This window comes from Lissotriton helveticus, chromosome 12 (assembly GCF_964261635.1).
Source record: "Lissotriton helveticus chromosome 12, aLisHel1.1, whole genome shotgun sequence".
Taxonomy (NCBI): Eukaryota; Metazoa; Chordata; class Amphibia; order Caudata; family Salamandridae; genus Lissotriton; species Lissotriton helveticus.
Genome location: NC_136073.1, coordinates 825,577,443 through 825,602,284, shown reverse-complemented (window position 1 = coordinate 825,602,284; position 24,842 = coordinate 825,577,443). Strand labels below are relative to the sequence as shown.

Below are 24,842 nucleotides of genomic sequence, written 5' to 3'. Positions count from 1 at the left end.
AGTATTGTAAAATGCACCATTTTTCCTAATGTTTTTGAACATTTAGTGGGGCGTGACCCAGCAAAGCTGATTTTTGTCTGTTAAGCTTCATTATTTTACCAATAAATATTTGTTATCAATTTGGTTTCACCCATACATTTTATATTTGTTTAACTGCACTGTGTTTATTTTTTTAATTGCTGGGATTTACACTACAGAGTTAACTCCTTAAAGCACAGTCCCTGCTACCTGCAAATTAAACAATTATTTTTATTTTAAAGAGACCTTTGATTAGGTACTCTCGGCCATTTCAGACAGGGTTTGCACTGGGTGCTTAGAACTTGTATCAAAATCTTTACCCATTCTCTCCCTTATCCTGCCAGTGTGTTTTCATAAATCAACAATTGTAAATGTAATTTGAAACTACAAATTAAACTACTGATATTTGTAGATGATATAATGCTTAATATAGACTAAAAGGTCAGTACAAAATGATGCGAGTATTACTAGCCACTCTTTAGAGAAATGGCTATATTCCTCACAGAGCATAAGTACTAACATCTGCAAATTACAGGTTCGCTCATCACGCATACTGCAATATGGGTAGAATGATAAAAAGAAGCCACAGCTTAAGACTATAGGACTCATCAAAGATGAGCATTGAGGAATCTAAAATGGCAGCACGTGTTGTGTGGACATTTTTGCTTCCTGTATACTCCGTTGTCGATCGTGACCCGGATACGTTTATCGAACTAGCAAGTCTCCACATGCTGATCCATTTTTTACTAGCAGTTCTGGCGCGTTTATCCTCGCTAGCCAGTATCGTATAAATCGGCAGTAAAACTCCTCACAAAATAATTTTACACGCTCGGAGTAACGGATAATGTTAAACCAGAGCTAACTTATTATTTCTGCCGGTTTGCAACAGTGGAGGCGAAGCATATTTGTCTTACATCTACGAGCCTTTCTCCTAGTGTGAGAAGTCGTGCTAACAATACATATTGTGTGCATGCATCATTTTTAAAAAGAATCTGAGAAATTGTTTGTCTTGAAAAAGGCGCTGGTCGCCGAAACGCGCGTCAACAACATATTTCATTTATGTTCCAACTAGGAATTAATATTATGTTTTTATGAAATTGTGATTGTTGTTTTTTACTTTTTCTTATTATATTTCGTTTAATTGTTCAACTGTATCGCATGTTTTTACATGCTTTTTTAAAAATTAAATATATAAAGAATTCCTTTGCTATTGTGGTTTTTTATGATTTTTGTTTAATTAAAAAACTGTCTTTGCTACAGAAGTGGGTTATTGTGTCCTACTACTATTATGTGGGCAAGTCCAGTTCATTACCGCCTGGGTTGATATCTTCGCAGTGCTTTTTCCCTGACCTAGGGGTTACTATTATCCTCACTACAGGGGACCCTTGTTTGCTACAAGCATTTTTGCTTTCATTACATCTCTTAATTTTTACAGTGCTATTGGTAAGTAATATATGCACTTATATTATAGTTTTTAAATCTTGAACCTTCATCTTCACCGTATGGATATTCAAATAACACATGCTTCTATGAAAGACATTGCCAGAGAAAAATAAATAATTTTGGGCATTTCAAATTTCAAAACAGTAGGCAGGAAAAGCATTACAATATTATTTGAAAATATGGTATTTGGATGTTCCTGGTTGTTATATGAATGTACATGAATGTATCAATTGTCTGTTTATTCAAATGAAATATTCAATGTATACATGGAATACTTTTATTTATTTTCGAAAGTATGCTTAATACAGTTATGTTCAATCATAGTCTGTTGAGGCCACTTAAACCATGGAGCTCCTTACATATTAATGATCTGTGAGGAACATTGGAAGAAAGAAATGTATTTTCCAGTAATCGATTGTATAACTCCTCTTTCATATGAGAAAACCAGAGCAATCGTTAAATAGAATACACAATTTTTCTAGGCCGCAACGCGACCTTTTACCAAGTGTACTCCATGGCGAGAACAGCTGAGAATGTTCCCAGGATGCAGCCGCAACGTGTTTTCAAACGTGGGATCTTTATACAAAAACTTAAAAGGAATTTTATAATAAACGTGAAAAGATTAAAATACTTAAACAAATAAAATAAATATTGGTTTACACTTTTTTTCATTTGTGTTTTTTAACACAATACAATTTCTATAAAGAATAGCAATATAATACATGGAAATTACATTGTCTCATAACAAGATGCATTCAATGCAAAGGACCATTGGATTTATAGCAACAATAAAGATTATCAGCTACTTGACCTCTACTTTTTCATTGTGAAAAAGCAACAAGACACCTCTAAATAAGTTCAGGCAGTCTGCTTCTATACTGAAGCTCAAATAAACATATACAGAGATATACCATACAAAGTACTGAAAACACAAAAATCTAAAACATGAAACTGGGATTCTACCCACTCATGTTGTAGGAAAAAGAATTGCAGCTTCATGGCCATTCTTGCCATTTTTGTCAAAAAAGTGCTAATGTCACAATGGATTTTGAAAACCAGTAAAAAAGGGCATTCATCCACGTAATCATCCTTTGAGGGTGTCCTCACCTTAAAATGTGTACTATGTTTTAAAACCACTGATTTGGCACAGAGGCAGTTTTATTAGTGTCTTAACTTATGCTGTTATATATTTGTAAGTCAAATGATGTGTAAGGTTAAATAGGCTCTTTATAATTACTTTTCATCAAGAACATGTGGTTGTTCTTAGCTAGTTTGCCACTCTTCGAGAAAATGGCCAAAGAACAAATCATACTGTAGTTTCATCCGCATTCTTCTTGATCAATTTTGCTGACAGCAAGGAATGCTGTGTCGTGTGAGAGTTCTTAGAGTCTGGAATCAGTAACAGGACTTTCTGATTGGTCCTTCTCCATTCTGAGTATAACTGGCAATGATAGCGAAATGAAACCTGAAACAAACATGTAATAATTTTACAAATAGTTCACGTAATCTTTAACAACTTTAATGGAACAAATGACTTGCACAGTCCTACAATTCTTTTATGGATTTAGAAGTGAAGTAATGTTTTGAGACAAGACACACAAGTTCTTGAATTGATGGGACTAACCTTAAACTGAGCCAACTATTATGAGTCACTACTGTACTCCAAGTCCTACAGAGCGGTCACAAATCAGGCTAATTGCTAACTTTACGGATTTGCTACCACTTTTTCTTATTTACTAAACCCATTTAGAAATTCAGATAAGTGTTTTCAAAATGCTACAGGAATTTTGAAATGTTTAGAAATGGTTTCCGAATCACTATTTGGTATGCTGTATTTTGGGCCTTGCTTCTAGACAGCGATTCAGACTCTGATGTAATTCCAGTCACTAACCACTGTCCTGTTAAAGACTCCAAAAATGGAAAACAGTAACTTCACCTTTGCTTAAGTTGATCCCTTGAGATACGAATGAACATTATTTCCTTTATAGTTTCACCATCACAATAAGATAGTCATTAGGTGGCCCTTAGTCATTTTTAACACCCCACTGTTTTTCTCTAATCTACACATTCAGCACCCTCATTTCAGGCTCATTAAGGCAAATCACGTTAAAAGATAACTGGCAAAGAGTCCCCCTCGATGGGCCCATTGGGCATTGCAGCACCTGCCCAATGAGGAGCTACTCGATGATGAAGCATGACACCCATTTGGATGGGCAATGGCTCTTGAATATTTATATTACACCAACCATTCTTGGCATGAGAGGGCACTAATGACGTTCCCCTCATAAGATGGATTTAGGAACTGCATAATCTTACTGCATTGATTATGGTAACTTGATTCACAAAGTGAAAAAGGTCCCCTTTGGATTCATTCCCTTTTGGGAATCATGGTGGCAACTTTAGTTAGAGTACGCCAGAGGTCTTCAAACTGGGGGGGGGGGGGGGGGGCGTCTCCCTGAGGGGCGCCAATGCCTCTGGAATTGCAAGTAAATGAAGATGGCCTGGAAGTGCGGAGATGTTTCTTTGCTGCATTTCCAGGATGTCTTCATTTACTTAGAGCCCTCATGAGGGCTGTGATTAGAGTGCCGTGGGGGCGGGGGTGAGAAAGTATGCTGGCAGGGTCAAAAAGGTTGCTAAAAAACACAATCATTTGCAATGCAATAGGTCTCGCATTTGTGAGAGTTAGAGCTATTGCATTGTAAATGATGTTTCTTGACGAATTGCTGAAAACAAAAGACATTTATGTATTTTTATTTTTGCCCCATTTCAATTCCTGACCCATGTGAGGATTGCTCAAGAATGTATTCAACTAACATCCTGCTAACAGCAAGAGTACCAAAATAAGTGCTTCAAAGCCCATTGAAATTCACTGAGTTAACAACTGGCAGTATTTATTGTAATGCATAAACTTCAATAGTTAGGCCTTTATTACAGAAATTTCCATAGTCCCGAATCTTGCGGAGCTGTTTTTTTTGCTTGAATCTTTATTATATGATATGTGGTAATTACAGAACAACACAGTGTTGGTAAATTAAATTGTTATTTCCTATGAAGTTTACACACATGGAGGGACTTGCAGGGCACTGGGTGGATTGGTAATAACTGCCGTCTTCACCCTGGGAGATTTGGGCGATGTAATTGCTTCACAGCACTGAATTCACAACCGAGCAGTTACTCAAGGGAAGCACTGAGACTACCAGCCCACTCTGGTACAGGGACAATAGGCTTTAGCAGCAGGTTGAGCACTGGGAAAGAGATGCAGTCAGAGAAAGAGGTATTAGTTATAGAGGTCAAGCTCATCAAAACGCACTAAGGACTAATTTAGAGGTAACAGGGAAAAGAGCAACAAAAAGTAATAGGAGAATGGTGAAATGAAAGGAAAGCAGGCTCCGTCCAGGGGCAGATAGGCTGGTTCGGTGCAAAGAAATATTGGAGTCAGGAGAAATGGTTTGTCACTAACGGAAGTTGTCAAAATGAAGTTAAAGAAGAAGTTGTTAAAGGGGGTGGGAACTGTTTAGCGGCAAAGGGAATAGTTAATGTTTGTTTGAGTGCTGTGAGGACATATTAATCTGTGCGGCAATAAGATGGTTGGTTTTATGTACTGGACCTCAAACGGCCATATGACAACAGCAACAAGGTGTCCGTGGCGATTACATCCCAAAGTAGGTATGGGAGACTATATGGCTGCTGAATCCACGCTCAACATATTTAAAAAACATAGCAGAAGACCACAAAAGAAGTGAATTGTGCAGCAAAATAAACCGCCACATACATAGAACTAGGTTCACTTAAAAACATAAGTGTGCAACAAGAACGCATTTATCTTCCTGTACTGCACAATAAAGCAGAATTATAGAAAATACATAAATCTGTCCTTCAGAATAGAAAGTTTGTAAGTATTAGTTTACAGCACTGAAGAACTGGACATGCAGTACTATGCAGCTGAAGATGGATTACGTAGCAAATGCGGTAATATAAGTGGCCTCCCCCCCTCCTTGTTTCTTTAAAAAAGGCCATTCGTTAGTGAAGCAGGTACTGCTGCCAGGTTTGTAAGTGGCCACTGCTGGTTATCAATAATTAAGCAGATGCAGCCGGACTGGGGCCCATGGGTTTAAGGGGCCCATGGGTTTGAGGGGCCCATTGCATCACAGTTATCACCGTCTACCTTTAAAAAGGGGGCATGGGAGCTTATTTTCCTTTTTAGCATTAGGACCAAGGCACCTTTGCAGAAAAAAGGGAAACAACGTGTGGGAGCTTCATTTTGTTTTGAAAGAGACAGAGAACCTGATTCAAAAATCGGAGTGATGGTCTGGCATGGTGGGGAAGAGGTGAAAGATGCAGAGGTGATAGCCTGCTACTCAGGACTGCTGTTATCAATAATGCAGCAGGTGTAGTTGTATTGGGGTCCAAGAGTTTGCGGGGCTTACAACACCCCAATTATGGGGAGCAGTATTTTTGGGACCATACATGTTTTTGTTTGATGCATTTGCTGTTTTAGAAGTATCATACTTAGTGTTGTTTATGAGCTATAGAAAAAGTACTCCTGAAATCATCTCATAAGACCCATCCCTTGCACACAACCATGTCCCTCCCGCTCCACCAATCGTTGCCTTAAAGTTTTGTAGGGGGTCTGACCTCAAAACATTTCGCTTAGGGGGGCTGAGAGCAAAAAAGTTTGAAGACCTCTGGAGTAAGCAGTATTCCAGGGAGACCATCGCCAACTCTCACTGAAGGTGTGGAAAACGTAAAAAAAAAAGATCAAAAATAAGCATTTCTAGTTCCTTAAAGGAAATCGGGCTGTTAAAAAAAAAAAAAGTTTCATTTTCAAAATGCAAAGACCGGCATGGTGGTGCTCAACTGCCATTGCAGGCCACCCGCCCTATCATTGCATCCAAATGGAGTGAGCCACAATTTAAGACATGCCTAATTAATATTCATTAGGCTGGTCATTCTGTGACCCACTCTGATCTAGTATTTTGCAAACCGTCCTACACGTAAATAGGTCTGTTGAGAAAATAGGATTGGATACGGAAAAATCTGTGTCCACATTGTAACCGCCAATACTCCACCTCCATGTGCTTTCTCTAGTAAACCTAATTTTCTCAAAGTCTACACCATGTTGTAATCATCCCGACCGAAAATGGACTTGTAGAGTAGATTACATGAAAGACTTTAGGACTACGAGCATGTAGACTCAGAGGAATATGCAATTAACTCCACATTATAGCCGTTAAAAGTGGTTAAAGAATGTAAAGCATCAATACTACAAAGCAAATGGACAGCCAAGGAGTACTCAGCTGCCCTTGCAAAAACAAAACAAAAAAAAAGCTTAAGTGCAAAAGGCTATTCCTGACCTCAATGCGTTTACATGCACACCGTTTTTGGGAGGCATCATGGCCTCACAGTGTAGAAGTTCAGATTACAGGAAACAATGTACATACGGTACCATCAGGAATGAGAATGAAACCACAATCAGATGTGCCAACGGAAATGTGAGGTCGGATGATTACATTTTTTCCAACGTTGAGGCTGCACATGTGATTACTACTTCGTTTATTTACATTCATTGAGAAAGAGGGTAAAAAAACGGGATTATATTTCTTAGATTTTTAAACAGCAAACGTCACTAATAAAAAATAAAAACCAATAATAAAAACTCTTTTTAAGCCAGGCAGGCCGTAACTGAAAGTCAGCTGTCATTAAATAAGGTTTGCTAAAACATTAAAGCAGACTGCTCATACAAGTCTCCAGAAGAAAGAGTAATCCATCAGCTATGCAAAGGTAAAAATTATAACTACGGTGAATGGGGCTAGTCGAGTGGCAAAGAGTGAGGCTTAGGAGTGGACCGAGCCTCACACACTTTTTTTTTTAAACGTCTTTTTATTTAGCAGTTGATTCATGAGTCATGACATATATCAATTACAACGCATCACATTACCATGAACAGGCCAATCGCTGGGGGCCATGTCTCATTCCAACTATCGACTGTCTTGTTCTTAGTCTCTGTGGTACTCTCGTTACTGCCTAGCTAATATCGAGCAAGCCACACACTCCTAAGTTTCTTAGATTCTCAGGCGTGGACTTGCTCAGGGGTACCATCCTATGAGGGTACCTCTCACTGACCGATTAGAAGGGATGGGGTTGCAGACCATGTCATGAGCAGCCTAAGAGGCTGCATGGGACACTGGGCACTTAAAGCCACCCTGGAGAAGGTGAATCAATCTGTAAACTCAACAGTTTCACTTTGGACCCTTTTTCCCTACTTCCATTCACAACAATCTTCAAAAGGGGCAGCAGATTTCAGATGCATCATAGGTCACTGTATGGAGTTCATGCACTGTATGAGATACTCAGCGAAGTATTTAAAAGGCGTGGTCAACATCACACTGAATCCATGTGCCAGCACACAGAAAGACAGCAAAACACACAAGATGATGGACGGAATGTTGCACAATGGCAAAACATTCACTCCCAGTCCCAGATCTGGGTTTAATCCATCGTTATTTTGCTCACTCCACCACCCCAGTTCAGACATGGCCATATGCAAATCAGTCTGACACTGTGCCTCATGGGAACAGTCCAGCCCTAACTGCCAAGCCATGTCTTCCCTGGACCGGAAACAAGCATCCTAGGACCAGTTTTGGATTCATAATCCTCATCAGCCAGGCTATCTTGAATCCAGTGATAGAGTGAGCAAGGGACCCACCTCTGGGCATACCCTGCCAACTTCGGGCGAACAAAGTGATACCAAAGGGGATGATGGACGGAGCGTTTGAGCAAATCGAACAATCGCCCCCAGTCAACTGATCTGGGTTTAATCAATCACCATTCTTTAGCTCACTCCACCACCCCAGTTCAGACATGGCCATATGCAAATCAGTCTGACCCTGTGCCTCATGGGTCTGATGAAAGTTCCGTCCTTACAGCTTTCGGTTTTCTTTTAGGAGTAGGTACATTTCCTGAGTCTTAGAAGTTCTGCATTTAGATATGCTGCTATAGAATTCAATTTCCAGAGAGATGATTTGTTCAGACATTGAATCGCCCTAATGCTTGTGAATATAACTTGTCCTGCAGTGCCCTCTTGTGGAATAAAAAATACCGCAGTTTTCTATGTCTATCAGTCTGTCGAAGAGAAAGACCTCTCTTTATCTGGAGAAGAGCACTCGCCCTGCCTCTTAGAGATACTGTAATTGTAAATGTATTTATATACTGCTTACGACCCCTGACGAGGAATTGAAGGGATTTTTGCAGCGATTAGCTGCTACTCCAGAACCCAATGTTAGTAATTCTTAAATTGATAAAAAAAAATTGTTTTATTTCTTGTGCGGTAGTTGTGATAGGATGGTGCTCTTTATTTCTTGCGTGTTTAGTAGAGTTTGGGGAAGGGAAACAATGAAAGGAGTGGATTTGAAAAGGGGAAGTAGTGAGTTGTTTTGTAAGTAATGATTATGCCATATTTATTACCTGCAATAAGTTGACTGAAAAGTGAGACTCTGAGATAGGATTGTTTGTTTGGTGGGCTCAATGAGTCGACTCGCTCTCCTTCTACCTAGTAAGGGCCAGAAGTTTAAACAAGCATTGGAAATGCAATAGGTCTCGCAGCATTAGAGTTAGTGCTTTTAGAATTGTTTATGGGTTTTTTTGTAAATCTTTAGCATTTTTGTTTCCTGTAGCCAATGCTAAAGAATAAAAAAAAAAAAAACATAAACATTTCTAAAAGCTCTAACTCAAATGCTCCGAGACCTATTCCACTGTGTGAGGGTGAGGGGTTGAGGGTGAGTGAGGGTGAGTGAGGGTGGGTGAGGGTGAGTGAGGGTGAGGGGTTGAGGGTGAGTGAGAGTGAGGGTGAGTGAGGGTGAGTAAGGGTGAGGGTGAGGGTGAGTGAGGGTGAGTGTGAGTGAGGGTGAGTGAGAGTGAGGGTGAGGGGTTGATGTTGAGGGTGAGGGGTTGAGGGTGAGTGAGGGGTTGAGGGTGAGTGAGGGTGAGGGTGAGTGAGGGTGAGGGGTTGAGGGTGAGTGAGGGGGTGAGGGTGAGGGGTTGAGGGTGAGTGAGGGTGAGGGGTTGAGGGTGAGTGAGGGTGAGGGTGAGTGAGGGTGAGTGAGGGTGATGGGTTGAGGGTGAGTGAGGGTGGGTGAGGGTGAGTGAGGGTGAGTGAGGGTGAGGGGTTGAGGGTGAGTGCAATTAGGTTAATGTCAGGTTGATTGCCCATTCAAATTATCACTGTCCTGTAACTCAGGATTGCTTTTAAAACCAGGGAATCCTGTCTGAGAAAAAAGCATGAAACATGCTATGCTTGGTATAACCCTGCTGGTCACAGGACAGGTTCCTGGGTCTTTCTCTGTCAGGGACAGGCCTCTGCCTCTGTGCACAGACTAGAATAATGTGACTCCAGGGGCAAAATAAAGGTCCGGGCCTTTTCACTGAGTCGGGCACTCGGGCAGGGGAACATGTTTATCATACAGGGAACATTCACGCCCCAACAGCCATGAAAGCCATTGGCTTTGTCAATGATTTCTTCCGCTACATGGCTGCCCTGCCAGTGCATGCAGTAAAACCTTGCTTGAAGAACAATCTTTCAGAGTCAGGTGTTGTGCCAAACCCATCGGCGATTTTTTGAGTTAATATTTTCTTTGCTCTACTGATCCAAGATTATAGAGGGCTGGAAGTGAGCAGCCAGGAATTATTATTATTATTATTATTCCTGACACTGTCGTCGGTGCTGGAGTGAGCATACGGGACATGGGGCACTCGCCAGGAGGCTTTAGGTCAGGGGGCTGTGTTGAGGGCTGGAGGGCAGCCCTCGGGCCCGCCAATCGTGAAAGCAGCCACGAAGTAAAATGTCACTGGCACAGCCATGTCTCAGAACTGCATGCCAAACCGAAAATCTTTCTTTAAAAAGAATGTTTTGGCGTAATTTAAAAATAAACAATAGGTAAAGAACCCCCTAGCCTCCCTTGAGAGGATCAGAATGTCTTAAACATTTTCGGATGCACTTTTTACCTCACTATTCTTCCTCCCGTTGTAGGCTCTACGCGGGAGGAGGGGGGTGGGCAGCCATCGCTTCCGAGGGCTCAAGGCCCCAGGCGGCCGCTGCAACTGGCGGCGACTGCAGAGGAGGCCGCTGTTTCTCAGTGATCGCATTAGGTTGTTATGGTAACGCGGGCTTTCTCCGTGATTGAAAGGAGCAGAGGTCACGGGAAGAGCTGGGTGATTAGAGGAGATGGAGGGCAGAAAGAAAGAAACCCGTGCCTGAGAACAGGTCTGGAATAGCAATGAAGGAGGGAGTCAACGATGGAGAAATGGAGCAAACAGCTATGGACGAAGGGAAGGAAATCCAGGGCAGGAGGAGAGTGTTATGGAAGTTAGTGAAAGATGGATAGAAGGAAGGAACGAAGGACAGAATTAAAAGAAGGGGGGGAGGAACGAGACGAAGGCAAACAAGCAACAAGCCTTTCACCGTAACACGGCGGGCAGGGGAGGGGGCGGGCAGGGGAGGGGGCGGAGAGGGGAGAGGTGCGACACGGCAGGCAGGCAGGGGAGGAGAGTAGGAGGAGGAGGGGGGAGGAGAGTAGGGGAGGCACGGCCTAGCGGCAGGCAGGCAGGGGAGGAAAGGAGGAGGGGGGAGGAGAGTAGGGGAGGCACGGCCTAGCGGCCGTGCAATCAAGTAGTGAGGGGCGGAGCTGGGGGAGGCTGTGAGAGAGAGTAGGCGGCTGGGGGCATGTGCACGCGCATTTAAGCTCAATGCGCATGCGCATTGAGCTTAAATTTCTCGTGCACTGCAAGGAATCGCCACGATTCCTTGCAGTGTGGATAAAGAGCGGATAAGTGCCAATACTCTCGCCTTGCTCGATGCGCATGCGCATCGACAGGCGAGACCTAAAAAGCTGACTTTTGACATCCCTTCAAGGATATCCTGTGAAATATCGATGGACGCTCAGTATTTGGCCCAGGGCAAGGAAGTAGATCCTATGCAATGCCTTCAGATTTTACTTGCCTGTACTGCAACATTTTGTATATCACTGGCTACCCCAATAAAGCACTTGCCTACATGGACAGCACTCAACACCGCGTAGGATGTGCATTTGAAAGTGTGTTGTCTTTGTTTTGTTCGAGCGTGGAAAATGTTTCCACGTCGTGAGAACAAGAAAAGGAAACCTAAATGTCGTTGAGTGGTGCTGAAGCATTTAATAACTGCCCTCAATGCTTCAGGTATCTTGACATGTTAAATGCATGGGACAGTGCACTTCTAGAAACCGAAAGAAAGAGAAAAACAAGCATTGGCATAGCCAATAGGTCTCGCCTTTGGGGCCTTATAAGTATTTAGTTATGCAGCACAATATCCTTCCTGCAACCTCAACATCAACTGTTGCATGGCTAAACACTTATAAGGTCCCAAAGGCGAGACCTATTTGCTATGCCAATGCTTGTTTTAAGATCTGGAGCCCTGGTGGAATGAGCATTTAATGCCATCATCCAGAGAGTCCTTTTCGTCTGCATGGTATCATATGATTTGCTTACAGTAATCTTAATAAAGAATTTACAAAGGAATACTGACCTATATATAAACCTCCCGTTAAATGCGTTTCCATCACTAGAAATATTATTTGGTCTTAGCCTTACAGACGTTTTTGACCTCTGGCTCCCTTTTATGGCATATTCATTGAAGCCAATTCAGCTTCTCTACTTCCCCTCTCTGCGCTCCCAGTTGACAATTTGTGGTTTGAAGTACTACAAAAACTATAAATAATTGAATACAAATATATACATTAAAAAGGTGACATTCAAAACTTCTAATTGGGTAGCAAAATAAAGAATATTAAATATGCAAAGTAACAGTACATCCCTATTTCATATATACTGCACGTCAAGAACACCATCCAGGTGTGGTTGTTGGCTAACTTCTTTCTATCCAGATACCACTGGAGTGAATAAATAGACACAAGGTACTGCTTGCTGTCTGGGGTGCAAAATGACTCATTATGTTTGACCACACTCACGCTGCCTCCTTGCTTGACAAGGTGTGAGGAAGTCTCGTTCTGTGGTTAGTGAGAAGTCGCCCACGTCCACTAGATTAGAAAGTACAGCAGCGTTTGACATAAGTGTACGGAAAATATACCGGACTCAAGAACTTGAGACGTTGAAAAGGACATGTCTGTTTGTGGGATTGTTTTATTTTATTGGAGTGCGGCGTCACTATTATTTGTAGTAACCATGACACATATTTAAAAGTAGTTAAATGAGTTGTACATTGACACCCTGATTGCAGAAGCAACTGAGAACTCGTCTTGAATAAGGGTGATGGAAATCTGTTAACAGCTAATACAGCATGCTTTCTGCTTTGATCCACTCCAAACATCGATCTAGCACTATATATTGTAAATAAAAAGCTTCATGTGTTTAAACCTCTTTCAGGAGAAAATGAGCATTTCATTACCCAGAAAAGGGTGACTTGAGGGAGTAGAAACCGTACACCCTAGTATTATGTTACTGCATCGTTCACGTTGCATTTTTGGGTTTTTCCGTGACTAAGGTCCACAGAGTTCAAACGTGAAATCTGTGTACAATAGACTTAATTATTTGCCAACCACTGGTCACTTATAGAAAAAAAATAATTGCCACGGGAAAGGGGCGCACTAGGAGAGCGGCGGAAGCAACAGAGGGCAGGGAATGAATGGAGGGAAGGGGAACAACATGATGGGTGGAGGAAGGGAAGAAAAGTAACAGGGAGCAAGCTGGCGAATGCGCGCGTGCGTACATGAACGCAAGTGCTAGGGCAGAGTAACATGGAGCAAGCTGGCGGCTGCGCGCGTGAACGCAAGCCCTAGGCCAGCAGAAGCCTGGGGTAGCACTTTTTAAAGCACACAACAAAATGTCTAGCAGAGCAGCGCATGCGCTGCCTCAGCGAGACCTAATAAATAATGGAGTATTGTAGCTTACCAGGAGTGGGACTGAACAAAAAGGAAAAGACATTTACCTGTATTTCTGGTTATTCATCATTGGATTCTTAATTAAAAGGCACAACAGTGAATAATCTGTTCCAGGTGTAGGATTCAAATGCACCCTTAAAAGATACAGCCTGTAGCAAAAAAATTGTTTTTCGCAAATCTATTTGCAAGCTACATTGACTACATTTCATATTCAGTTTTAAATTAAAAATAAAGGATTCAGATAAAAATGCCCAGGTTCAATACAAGGAGGCTGAATTAAACTTTCCTGAGCGATGTTAAAAGGCGGCGAGATGACAAACTAGGAGCAGTGGAGCCATGTAAACAGCAGCTCAATGCATCTAAAAATATGAAACTACATCTTTGAGATAGCCATCCATCTAGGTGTGGAGATGCTCTGAAGCTAATTGTGACCTCCTGCATGTAATTTTTGAATGTCCTTTTGTATAACAATTTTGGCAGAAAATAGGATCTACACTACAAGAAACTATTCCTCTTTCACTCCCTTTCACACCTGCCACTATTTTGCTACATGACTTTAGATGTTTTCCTACTATTTCACGACCTCAAAGTCGACTCTTACACACTGCACTTACTGCTGCTAAACTATGTGTTTTAAGACTGTGGCAATCACCTAGCCCTCCCTCCAAAGAGGACTGGATGGTTGTGGTGATACAGACAGCATCCTATGAACAGGTAATTTATAGGACGCAAGACCAAGAACAAATATTCCAGCAGGTGTGGACCCCCTTTCTTTGCGATTCCTGAAATTCTAATTCTCTTTTCTTTCCCTCCCTATATATAGCTTTTTCCCTTCTCCTTTTTCCCTTTCCCTCCTTTTTTCCTCTTCCTTAATATATTACAGGTGTAAATTATTTGTCGCATACTGATTTATATTTACTATATTGTTTTGTAACCTATGAAATTGCCTATCTTTGAACTCCAATAAAAAATTGACACAAAAAAAAGAGATAGCCATCCACCCTTCTATCCCATTCTAGCTTACCTAGTGCAGTTTGATTTGATCTTTTTTACAGCGCTCTTGACAGGGCCACTGAACTTTAATAAATATTCATGAAAACCTTCTGCTTCTTCCATGTTGTTCAATCTGCATCACCTTTTGCTATTTTGTTTTACAGGAAAAGAATATTTTAAAAATGTTTTCTGCGGCATGAAAACTTTACAGTCATGCCTTCAATATTTGAGAAATATCCTTAAGGTGGAGATTAAAATCAAATCAGTGAAGGGCACACACACTCTTTGTGTTCCCAGCTGACACATACTCTATTAAGAAACACACATTTTATGAGAGGCCAGAAAGGTATTAGAAAAGTTCCTACAGTGCTGCACAAAAGAATCACAGTGAGAGTAGACTCTCGGTCCACTGACCAGCTCCAAGGAGATCCAAACTTAATGCTGACCACATCCTACTCTGATTCGCCTGTCATGCGGTGGGAGGAGCAGCGACGCTGCAGAGAACCTTGCCAAAATGTGGACTTCAATACCCAGTCACCATCACCTCTAATCACAGAAGTCAGAAGTGCATATGAAACGTGGGAGTACCTCAAATCATCAAGCACAAAGTCATAAATAAGCACATCGATGCTCAGCACCAACACACGCTAATGGTGAAAGGACACATGCTGCTGAAGGAAGCATGAAAAATGCAGACGTTTTGCTGTTAGGGTAGTTTGCAAAAAAAGATAAGTAGCCTCTTTAGGCGTAAAGTCTGTCTCGCGGTTCATATGGGTTTTTGGTTTTTAGGTCGAGGACTCCGTCGCACTGCGTAAGCAGTGGGCAGAGCTCCGAGATTTTATGTTTCTTAGTGTAGGGGGCTTGAACCCGCGCCCCTCTTCTCCATTGGCTGGCCTCGTAAATGCTGGCCAGCCATTGGAGGAGAGGGGCGTCACTCCCTTTAAGCCCAGTCTTTTTCGGATTCGGGGGCGTGTTCTTTAGGTTCTTTCTATCTGTGACATCATCCGTCACTCAAACCTAAAAAACACGCCCAAAGTCTGAAAAGGACGGGGCTCTTTCACGATTCTCTTCTACCCTCAATCCGAGCCCTCGCATGGAACCGGGGGCGCTGTGAAGCCCCCCAGCGTCTCTCCGCAAGGCTTCGCTCCGCACCCGGCAGCCACCATGAGCCTCTTTGGCCAGAAGGAGCACGACGGTGTGAGGTCTGAGTTCAGCTGTTTAACCCACTGACAGACCCACTCCACCTGACGGACAACACACGGCACTGGTGTCTGTAACCCAGCGTAGCTTACAATGAGCCAATGGACAAAGGCATCGTCAGGGGAAGCAATGTGCACAAAGAGGAACCATCTGCAGACGGGATAATTTATACAAGACGGATGCCGGTTGTTTATATTTCATATTAAATGGGGGAAATTACAGTAAACTAAAAATAATGAAATGCATAGCTGAAACGCTTAGCACTTATAACTTGCTACACTGCATGAGAGACATACATATATACATTAACTACATGGAATTAAATACAGTTGCGCACGTTTATTTTAAGGTTAGACTAGAGTGCTAAATTGGAGCTTTCAGAGATTCCATTTTGACCAATTTTTTATTAAAAGTCACCTTGTTCTGGGCGAGTAACGGCAAAGGGAGCAGGAGCAGTGGCAGCAGGAAAGTGATGACGACATCTTTAAGCTGCCACAGCTGTTTGCAGACGGCCAGGGCCATGTGGAGCGAACGGACGAAAGGATGAGGGAGTCCGTGGCGGCAGACAATGAAGCTCGGAGCCCGCAGCGCCCTCACAGCCGCAGTGCACGCGCTGCAGCTCCAGTCCCGTCAGCCACCCAGCGGCGTCCGTGCTGCTCCCTCCGAGGTTCTTGGGTGAGGCGTACTAAGTCCCCTCACCTCCTCGGCATGTTTGAACGGAGCAGCCCCAAGGCTCGGTTCAGGCTGGTGGACGGTGTGCCCGCCGCGGGGGTTGCAGCCCTGCCCCCATCCGCAGCCTGTGATTAGCACAAGAATCATACAGAGCTGCGGCATCAGCCAACACCGACATTTACATGTCTTTAGCAAAACGTCTTACGAGGCAGACACTTTGCAGCGTCAGGAGACGCTCACAATTTACATTCCAGCTAAAATGGGCGAATGCTGTTATCTTGTGCACTGCTCACAGATAACCTATCCTCCATTTCTGACCCTGCATTTTGGCTATTGTTACGGAATAGAATTCCTCATGCGTTAACCCCATAACTACTGCCCCCCGCCCCATAATTTTCACGGACTGCCCGTGAATTAACCCAGTCCATTGTCCATGCTGAAGATTTTGACAGACGACATCTGTCTGTAATTTTAAGCTTTTGTGCTGAAAGACCTATGTTCTAAATGCCTCGGCTGAAGTGGAAGGTCTTGTGTGATCCCGAGGGAGGGGCAGTTACGTAAACAAGAAACAAGCTTTCTCGCCAGGGTGCCAGGTGCCTGAAAAGAAATGTAGATCAATGCATCTGGTTTGTCTGTAAATGTAAAGACTGCTTGGGAGTCGGTAGAGGTGACGTTAATTGATGGACACTTTAGGCTTCCTGAAGACAAGGATTTTAACTTTTTGAGTGGTATTGTGGGGGGGTGGGGTCCCAAGCTGAGTTGTGGAGTTTGAGCTTTTAATGGACAGTTGCAAAACTGTTTGCACTAGGTGCAATCTGTGTGTGTGGCTCTGTCTGTGTGTGTGCATGGCTGTGTCTGTGTGTGTGCATGGCTCTGTCTGTGTGTGTACGTGGCTGTGTGTGTGTGCATGGCTCTGTCTGTGTGTGTGCGTGGATCTGTCTGTGTGTGTGTGTGCGTGGCTCTGTCTGTGTGTGTGTGGCTCTGTGTGTGTGTGCGTGGCTCTGTCTGTGTGTGGGAGTGGCTCTGTCTGTGCGTGTGCGTGGCTCTGTCTGTCTGTGTGTGTGCGTGGCTCTGTCTGTCTGTGTGTGTGCGTGGCTCTGTGTGTGTGCGTGGCTCTGTCTGTGTGTGTGTGGCTCTGTGTGTGTGTGTGTGGCTCTGTGTGTGTGTGGCTCTGTGTGTGTGTGGCTCTGTGTGTGTGTGGCTCTGTGTGTGTGTGGCTCTGTGTGTGTGTGGCTGTGTGTGTGTGTATGTGGGTGTGGGAGGCTTTGTGTGTGTGGCTCTGTGTGGGTGTAAATGCAATAGGTCATGCATTTACGAGCGATTAAGCTATTGGCATTGTAAATGACAATGCCATTTATTTAACGATTAAACTATTGGCAATGTAAATGACAATGCCATTTATTTATGATTTAAAAAAAAAAGTCATGAGCAATGCCAATAGCTCTATCTTTAATAATGCCGAGACCATTGCATTGTAAATGCTTGTTTTCTTTGCAAAAAGGCACGGCGACGGCTTGCAGTGTGAGGTGTGCAACGGAGGACCATGCATTGTGTAGGTGAGGGATGCAAATATCGGGGTTTTTGATTTTATGAAATTACTAAAAGGGTGACTGGTTATCAAAGGGGGGCAGAACTGAGTAAACACACCCAATTCACATTATCAACCAAATAAGTGTAGTGCAAGAAAATATATAGTACTGCACTAACACTTCCTGTACACCCATCACGTGGCACAATAACAGTAGCATGAGCCAAACAAAGACTTGAAACATTCCTGGCAGCCACAGCATTCTCTCAAAACACATAAGTATTCGAAATGGACTAGTTTCCACAACATTTTGTAAAAACATTGAATCATGAATTAATATATTGCCTTGTGAATTCAGGTAGTGGACATTTTTACAGGTGCTGAAAAGCTCCATACTGCTCTTTGTTTATTACAATGTATCTAGCTGGTTGAATATGTGTTCCTTAGTTTACTTACCAATGTCCAAAGAACGTAGATTGTAAAAAGTGCTATAGTAAGTGCTACAAGTCCTACAGCTTCCAATCTGCTGTTAAACTGTAAATGATCTTGGGCACCTCGAAGACACAACCAGCCTGAAATTGCTGCCAATGGAGTAATGAATAGAAAGCACACCATATCACAGAATAGTGTCCTTTTCTCATTTCGAGGGCCTGGATCCTTCAGCCACTAATCAAGAGGAAAAAATATTACGGAATTAGAAAGGCATTTCAGATACATTTTAAACGAAATCTACATCTGTTTAGCTTTCAATTTTTTCAGACCAGAATTTAGTAATATATAGTTACACTTAGTGCTAAATTATACAACAAAGAACTCGCTTTCATGGCCAAAAATAATGTATTATACTTGAACTCCATCTGAATCTATAGTGAACCGAAAACCCCCGAAACCTTATCCAAATAGATACCAGTCTAGATAACATTAGCCTACCAAGAATCTCACAAACCGATAAAGACAACCATTAACAAGTTAACAGAGGTAATGCGCACCACCAGGACAATGCCCTGAAATAAGAAACACAGTTTCTATCTTGGTCTAAAAAGCTGATCCCAACTCTAAAAGGGAACCTTCAAAAGCTCTTTCAAATACACAATCAAACACCTAAACAAATATTATGACACCCAGAGTCAGACACCTTCAAGGATATCAGACACCCATAACCTCAAATTCAGACTGGCAAACACATCACACTAAATACTCACAAACAAACAATCAGACACACATGTACACCATCTGAAAACCATGCATACTAGCATACACCCTAAGCACACCAGGCACCTGTACAACACACACAATTAGATGATCATACACACACCAAACTCCCATCTTCTGGCCAGACATGACAATATCCGCCATTGAACGTAGCCATCACCATCATACAAGCACACATACACCACCAATCGACTATACGCACCCGGTCAGAGACCGATGCACACTATCAGAAACCCACCCATGCTAGTCCCACATACCTCCATCAGATATCCACACAAACACGAATTACACACACGATCGGGAACTCAAGCCTACACAAACTCACCATCAGATGCCCATCTACACACAAACACTAGACACCCACATGAAAATTGACATCCATGCACACAAAGCATGCCGTAAGACACCCTCGCATGCCATAAGACACCGGACCAAAGGCAGTCAGACACACTTTCAAGCATCAAACACCCAAACAGACCATCAGAATTCCACATACCTACCATCAGACAACAAAGCACGCACCTAGAGAATTCATACACTCACCAACCATTCGACAGTAACAACAACAACATCTGAAGCCAGCACCATCACCCTCAAAAGGACATATACATAACACCAAACAAGCACAAACACATCAGATGCCAACACTCTAAGCACACGCCGTCACACCCAATCAAACACCCACACAAGCCTGGAAAAACCAAAACATACACTAAACACTTAAACATCTCCATTATCGGGGGCCATTGTAAGGTTCTTCCTCTGTCTTCCTTGGCTGACACTAATTTTCAGCCCAAGGATGGCAGGGACACGCTATAGCAAACGGGGACCTTCTCAGACAAACTTTATCCTCCAAAAATTGCTGGGACAGTTGACAGTTGGCCTGATACACTTTCTGCAATAGCAAGCAGGCTGTTGAAGGAAGGACTTAGCTTCCAAACCATTATGAAAGCTGTGCATCTACAAAATAATTATATTTGGCGGGAGAGTCAAAATGAAAGAGAAAGTACCCAGCAATTCGGCCAGTAACCATGTTGTCTTGTCTGCTCATAATGCACCAATACAATATGTCTCCGACATCATGTGGATTCTAACTGGACACCAACTTAAAGAAGAAATAACATTATACAAGTCACACACCTCGATTTGCATTAAAGCCTCGGAGATTTTAAGGTTTGAGTTTGTGTAGTGACTGATTGTGCTTCGTTGACGAGCATTCATGGGCAGAATTTTGGCAGGTTTATGTTTGAAATGCTAGAGCTCTGCATGTGTGTTTGGGTTTCCAATAAATGTTTCAAACAATTACTAGCTCTATGCATCTTTAACAGGCCACCATTGCATAAAGCCCGAGTCCCAGTCATTTTGCTTTTGACATAGCTTCTGGTTATAAGTATGGGAAATAAATTATACTCTGACCAACCCCTGACTTGCACATCTTTTACAAACGATAATGTAATTTATGAATCTGCAAACAGTAAGAGAGTGAAAACATACATAAGCAAGGACTGATACCTCTGTCAAAGGCCTTGGTCTTCTTTCGACAACAAATTCTGTGTGACACAGTTCACAGTAACTTGTGTTTGAGGAAGAAAGCCATTTTTCCAGGCAGCTTTTGTGAACTGTTCCCAGTGTTCCTGTGCAGTCACAAGGAGAGAGCAGGCCTTCTCCACTTCCACCTTCATGACATATGCGGCAAATAGGGCCATCACTAAAGTATGCACACAAGAAATGAAAAAAGAGCATGAGGACATTTTGCGGTGACAAAAACTCGTCATAACATCACTACGTTGATTTAGATAAGGTAACAATGCAGAAGAAGTATCAAAAAGAAACACAAGACAACCTCCATAAAGTGAAAAAACCAAAAGGGGAAACAAATTATTTGCACAGTTGAAAAAGTGAAAGAACGCGGATGCAAAGCAATGCACAATCCACATCAGTGAGAAAATTAGAAACCGAGTAGGCTAAACATTACCCTCTTTGGTTCAATAGTACAAAATCCAAGTACCTGCTCCTAAGATTTATATGGTGGAACAGCTTCGCACAGCTAACCGGTTTAGCTATGACATCCCAATATTTATCCTTGCAGATTATACTTCCAGCGTTATTCACCATTTTGTTCCAACCTCAAGTGAATTCTCCAAGAAATAACCCCTTCTCAGCTGTTCACATTCACATTTTTTCAAAGATTTAGGTACATCTAGTTCAGAAAACGGTGTGCTCTTGATTATAATCACTAATCTCTTGTGTCCTTTCAATATCTTTCTTTCTAATTAATAGTCATAATCTTTGCAAAACTATTCAGAGGATTTATCAGAGCACTTTATTTGTTAATGGTTCATCCTGTATATTTGAGGAGATTACGCAATCTATATTTAGCATTCTCAGTATCTGTAAGGACACAGTTGCTCCAGTAATTCGAATGCAATGTTAATATTTAATTATAGAGATCACTTGGCGTCAGAATTATTCTTTTGCTACTTTTTTCAAAAGGCGTTTTCTTAATTTTGCTTTAACAGTTTATAGCTTCGCTTTAGCAAACATATTTGAGTCAATTTTACTTATCTTTTTAGAGACTTATAGGTCTCTAGTTTTCTGAAAAACCTCATTGTATTTAGAGGCATAATTTACTGAAGTAAAAGTGCAAATGCCAGGTAACGCTTGAGGTCTCAAATTTGGATTAATTTATCATTTTGTGCATATCAAATACATTTGTTCACTGTTGGTTAAAATACACTTTTACATAATCGGGCAGGAGCAGTTCTCGAATTCCCACTTTTAAATGCTTAATACTATGAAATAGAAAACATTCCCCTACGTGTCTTGCATTTTTTGTAACATTGGATTCTTCATGAAGAAAACTGAAATCTTATCAATAACATAGTCTCGTAGACTCTTTATCTGATGGGATCCTCAAACTAAAAGTTAAAAGTCTCCAGATTCTAACAATCTACACTGCGTAATTGTAAGTGGGAAAGTTAGTCTCATAGCATCTGCTTCAAATGAATTGTGGAGGATGGGTGATTGACAGGCTTCTGTCACAGTGATGGAGGCGATAGGCTCAAAAACAATTTCAATAACACATTTGAGGTTAACGAATTTGAGGTTAGCACATAACCTAGTATGTCATCCAGCCTGGTTTTGCTACACAGATATGTATTTATGTTCAGATTTACGGTGAAGTCTGGCAAAATGATACAGCATACATTTAACCTGAAACGTATTTGGGGCAAAGTAAAATATTAATCAATTCCCAACCAAAAATACCTTAGTTTGGTTGATGAACCAATTTTGTTATTTAACCTTTTATTTCCGGACCCAGGGATTGTGAATGCATCAATGGCAATGTAACTGAAATCTTTCCAATTGCAGTGATAACATCTAAAGTCATAAGTCCCCACCCTAAGGACTTATGTCCTGGATCTAAATATATTGCACAGTGAAACAGACTTGACGTTTGCGCTTTTGTAAGAATACCGCTAGTGAAATAGGAAATGTAAAAAGTAATAAATAACTTTATTGAACAGCAACATATGTAGGTAAACTTTAGGTAATATGGTATACATTTTCTGCTGTATAGTAATAAAGTCAGTCACTAGCCCTTTTCAGGGAACTCTAGCTTTACTTAATGATAGTGTAACAGAGCCTCCTGTCGCAACTGGGTGCATGCACCCTACTCGGATGATTTTCTCATTACATCTAGTGCCAATTACTGCACTCCACCTGCTGTGCTACCATAGGCCAGTTCGCACTGTAGTGTTGCAGTTACCAGCTGAGGCATTCTATATGCTCGCCTAATGCAGTGGGCATCAGCATGCAGTGAGACTGGCGCATCCATTGCCCCTTTGGCCTAGCTAAGCTTGCAGCACCATAGGAGAAACCGCAGCTGGCCAACTCCAACGGTCTCCACACGCTGCATGCAAAGTTCCACAACACCCCCGATTCCAGCACAGGAGCTCTTCCACATATAATTCGAGGTCATAGAGGACACACACACACAAATGTCTACAGACTAACTAGTGGAGTCTACAGAACACTTATAGCAATTCTGTATTATTGGCCACTCTTTCTTTCTCCCCCCCCCCCACCTCCCATTCTCCTCCCTTTTAACTGAAATCGCTATTATATATATTGTATATATTACACTTGCAAAAACCTCACTGAGCACCAATTGTCACCAATTTTCACTTTGTGCGCCACTGTATAATGATGACAGCCTTGTGAATGTCTTAACAAGAGTACTTATAAATGATTACAATTTATAAAGTAAATTTGCGATACTCCAGATGGTTTGGATTCCCCCTTTTCTCTCTGTAATGTATTTCTCTTTTTGATTGATTCATCTTTAAATGATTGAGTATGTTCGGTAGAATGTTAAGAAAGAAGGAAGAAATATAGCGCACCCAAAAGAACCAATTGCTTATGATTTACCTTACTGCCCAGGTTCTTAGGGACACTGGGTTACCCCATTGTTACTTAAACACACACAAATGAAGCACATGAGCTCTAGGGTGCAGCCTTGACGCAAACAACTATGGTAAAATGCATCCCAGGTATTTCATTTTTGGAAACATGCAGAATACTTAGAAATTAACCATCTGTGTTGTTTGCCTTATTGAAAATAGTAAACACTGAACCAGAAGAACTAATTATCCAAATATATATATATTATAAACATATACATACACACACGCACACATACATACACACTAGGCAAATAAATGGAAACAAATAACTTTTGTAATGAGATGGAAGTTGGAGTTTGCTTCACTTTTTTTTTATTAAACATTTCCTAAATTTACAAAGACAGCCGAACTTGCTCTTATTTCTATTTATCCTTTTTCCATTGCTGTCTTTCCAAGCAGCATCGTGTGTTCACGGTTATTTTTGGCCAGATGCTACCCTGATCTTGCAACCCTTTCTAACCCATTTAAAATGTAATGAGTGACATCTCTGTTATAATTGGTATTAAATCAATTTTCTATCTGAATAATGGCAGCTTCTGTCTTCATAGGGCCCTCCAGAAACAATGTCTCAACAGCCTCAATGTCCAACCGATTAAACAAAGGAATATTCTGGCTAACCTATATTTAATGGTTGTTACTGAGGCAGGAATGGGTCAAGAATAAGGTTTTATATCGGTACTCGAGGGCCTCTTAAACATTCATAGCATGTCATTTAGCTCCTTCATTTATCCAATTTTGTTTGTATTTCCAAGTGCTGTGGGTTACATTACCTCTGTGTACCTAGTGCTTTAATCACAGTTGAGAGGAGCCGTCCATCTTTCGCCGTGACTTGTGTGACGTATTGAGGACGGCCGATGTCCGTTTCCTCCACCGTCTTAAACAAAGCTGCATTGCCAGTACAATCACACAATGAGCCAGGAAGGTGGCAGCAGTCGCCTGTCGTCATGGCAACAAGGAGTGCCTAGCCGTTCAGCACGCAGCTTCTCCATTCATGATGGATCTAGAAAAGAATGAAAAGAGACTAGCATTCCAAAGCGAACGATACACATATTTGGAATAAAGTTCCCAAACTGTGATTTTGAGCACTGGACCAGTACACAAAGTCGAATAACAAAACTAATATGGAAAAATGTATGGATAGGTGTTCCTGCAGAACTGGTGGGCATGGATTCAGCAGAAATGAATTTAAAATACACAAACAACCAGCAGGAGTGATAACACATTGTACTGTAATTGCCTTTATATAGCGCTTCTTACCCCTGGATAGGATTCAAAGTGCTTTACGCCAGGCAGCATGCTGCTCTGGAACCCAAGGTTAATGGTTAGTTCAGTGTTATTGGTTACTGTTAGTTATTGGGATTAGTCTTGTGCACTCGGAGCAAA

The 24,842-nt window shown here is 41.9% G+C and overlaps 1 protein-coding gene across 5 annotated transcripts in view; it reads right to left on the bottom strand.

Annotated features, from left to right (window-relative positions):
* Window positions 1-1,724: 1,724 nt before the first annotated feature.
* MARCHF2 (membrane associated ring-CH-type finger 2) overlaps window positions 1,725-24,842 on the bottom strand; it is an 86,265-nt gene continuing 63,147 nt past the window's right edge. For all 5 annotated transcript variants that reach the window (XM_078669965.1, XM_078669969.1, XM_078669967.1 and 2 more), the window contains 4 exons: window positions 24,230-24,459; window positions 20,506-20,701; window positions 18,238-18,447; window positions 1,725-2,926 (listed from right to left, as the gene is read on the bottom strand). In XM_078669965.1, coding sequence (XP_078526091.1) covers window positions 2,768-2,926; window positions 18,238-18,447; window positions 20,506-20,701; window positions 24,230-24,405 — 741 coding nt within the window. In that variant the 5' untranslated portion in view covers window positions 24,406-24,459 and the 3' untranslated portion in view covers window positions 1,725-2,767. The remainder of the gene's footprint in view (window positions 2,927-18,237; window positions 18,448-20,505; window positions 20,702-24,229; window positions 24,460-24,842) is intronic.